Raw genomic sequence first — 2,654 nt, 5'->3', positions numbered from 1 at the left:
TGTTCTTCTGTGCATTGCAAATAAATAGATATAATCAAAACACCACAAAAAACCCCCAATCTGTAATGAAAGGATACGTAAAGCACAATGGTTACTTATCTGCTTGAACTATATTTGGTAAATAGGCAAACAAATTTTGGAAGGAATTTCCTTCCTTCATAGCTCTTACATCCAGGAGTTCAGCCTCCAGGCAAAACTTCAAAGCCATGAATCCAACCATTTAAAACATGTTAGTCTGAGAACAAATGAGTCCTGGAAGAGTCCTGTTGAAAAACTTTTCCTAACAGAATAATCTTCAATGCCCTGCGAAACCACAAGTAAAAAAATGCATAAACAACTGGGTTAAGTGTAGAATTTAAATAGCCAAACCAAACCAAAGCATCCATGAGAACAGGAGGAATCATGTAATCCATAAATGGATTGGTAGCTGTAAAGAAGAAGAATGGAGTCCAGCAGATGAGAAACACTCCCATTATGATGCCTAAAGTCTTAGCAGCTTTCCTTTCTCTGCAGAATGAAATGTGGTGCTTCATTTCAAATTGCATTTTTTTTCTGCTAATTGCATTAATGGATCTTGCCTGCTTCTTGGCTATAGAGTATATTTTCCTATAGATGCACAGCATAACAAATCCAGGGATGTAAAAAGACACTATGGAGGCCACAATACCTGAAGTTTCACTAAAAAGGAGAAAGCATCCTCCTGCACAGTGTACATGATTATGAATCTTTTCTGCCCCTCTCAAGTTTAGGTCTAGAAATATCATCCCAAAAGCAAAAGCAGCAGGGACCATCCAGCTTATACACACCATGACCACAATGACAAAAGTATTTATCTTTGATTTGTATCTTAAAGGGTCACACACAGCATAGTAACGGTCAATGGCGATGAAGGAAAGATGGAAGATAGAAGCTGTGCTCAGCATAATGTCCGTGCTTGAGTGGATCTTGCAGAAGAACTCCCCAAAATACCAGCAGTGCTCAACAGAGCGCACCATGCTGCAAGGCATGACGACAAATCCCAGCAGGAAGTCCACCGTAGCCATTGAAAGTATCAGGAAATTTGTAGGCGTGTGGAGCTGCTTGAAATGTGATATTGAGATGATAACTGTCAGATTTCCAACCACTGTGGCCAGAATAATGCAAACCATGAAGATGTACATGGAAATACGGATGCTGTTTGACCAGCTGCTCCTTATGCAAGAGCCATTTACAGATTCACAGCACAATTGCATCCTTACTGGGGTCTCAAATCAATGTAGCTATGTAGCACAGGTACTGTCTTTCCCAATTCTAAGGTACTTTTACAACTGTTTTTCCACTTTCTAGATGGGAAGAGCTGCAGAGAGGAAAAAAAAAAGGGCATTCTAAACATCTTCATTTGGTTGGATGTGTAGAAGATTCACATTTCATTAGTTATGAAGGATAAAAATATTTTGTAATTACATTTAGCAGAATGACACTTTTATCATCTGACTTTCCTGGAAATGGGAATCTCCTGCATAATGGCTTGTCCTCACACCAGGACAGCAGTGACTCTGAGAGGCCTGCACTGGGCAATGCCTTGTCCAGTGGGCAGATGAGAAGCCCTTTTCAATATTTCCTGTTTCTGTTTTCAGTCCTAGTCTTCTTTATCAATATTAGCCGGAGTACTGTATCTCCATTTTGCTCTTGAAAATCAGTAATTTTAAATTCTGAAGCTCTCTCAACTTCTTTTTGGATACAGAGGTCTGAAACCTACAGGTCTAAAACAGAAGGCTAAAGCTGAGAAAACCATGCATAACCTCTCCTCCAGCCCTGCTCTGATAGTGATGATCAAGTTTTACTGGAAAACAGATCAAGTTTTACTGGAAAATCCTTGCAGGCTCTAGCTGTAAATAGAGATGCAAGGAAAAGATCTAAGAGAAGAAAAAACTTTTCTACCCTTTTGCTGACAAAATAAAATGGAAGAATCTGACTAATCTAAAACATTATCTGCTGTATAAGCAAATGGTTTTTTTTCTGTTGAGCTCTAGTTTTTTTTCAGTGCTAGGAGTTTAGCATTACTATGAGTATTGACTTTATTAATCTATTTTTTAGCTAAGGCACAAACATGGAGAGAAGCATTTTTAGAACATAGGTATAGTTTGCATCCAAGGACACAAATATCACTGTCCTCTTGTGTAGGTAGTAGCATGTCCCTATTAAAAGTTGCTCTTTGTACAAAAACTTTTAATGGAAGTACTTAAGCACTTTGCAAGCAATATTTATGTCTGAAAAAAATCTGTTTTTCTTTTAAATAATAGAAAGCTAGTGCTATTGTGAAAAACAGAGATCATTAGCATATGTTGTTCAGTAGCACTATCATTATGGTATAAAATAGTTGTCAGAAAAATACTGACATGGCAATTCAGCCAGTACTGATTTAACCCACTTGCTTTGGGATTTAGTTGCCCCCAGGGATTTAATGTTCTGGATAGAACATTAAAAAAAAAAATTCTTTCCCATATTAAACCAAATGTTATTACAAGCACACCATGGCACTGGAAAGCGAATGAACATAGGCAAAAAAATATAGCTAGCAAGAACTTGACAGCTACAGCTAAACAGCCTGTGTTATACAAGTAGGGCCAGGCAGTGGCACTCAAGTGCCAGGGATAAGGTTCACCCAAAGTCAC

At 38.2% G+C, this 2,654-nt stretch overlaps 1 protein-coding gene across 1 annotated transcript; it reads right to left on the bottom strand.

Annotated features, from left to right (window-relative positions):
- Positions 1 to 230: 230 nt before the first annotated feature.
- Positions 231 to 1,292, bottom strand: TAAR1 (trace amine associated receptor 1). The gene has a single exon (XM_066545754.1). It carries the CDS (start codon positions 1,230 to 1,232, stop codon positions 231 to 233), a length of 1,002 nt encoding a protein of 333 aa, XP_066401851.1. The 5' UTR covers positions 1,233 to 1,292.
- Positions 1,293 to 2,654: the final 1,362 nt, after the last annotated feature.

This window comes from Molothrus aeneus, chromosome 3 (genome assembly GCF_037042795.1).
Source record: "Molothrus aeneus isolate 106 chromosome 3, BPBGC_Maene_1.0, whole genome shotgun sequence".
Lineage (NCBI taxonomy): Eukaryota > Metazoa > Chordata > Aves > Passeriformes > Icteridae > Molothrus > Molothrus aeneus.
Note: the sequence above shows the minus strand (reverse complement) of the source record. Positions and strands in the feature narration are given on the sequence as shown.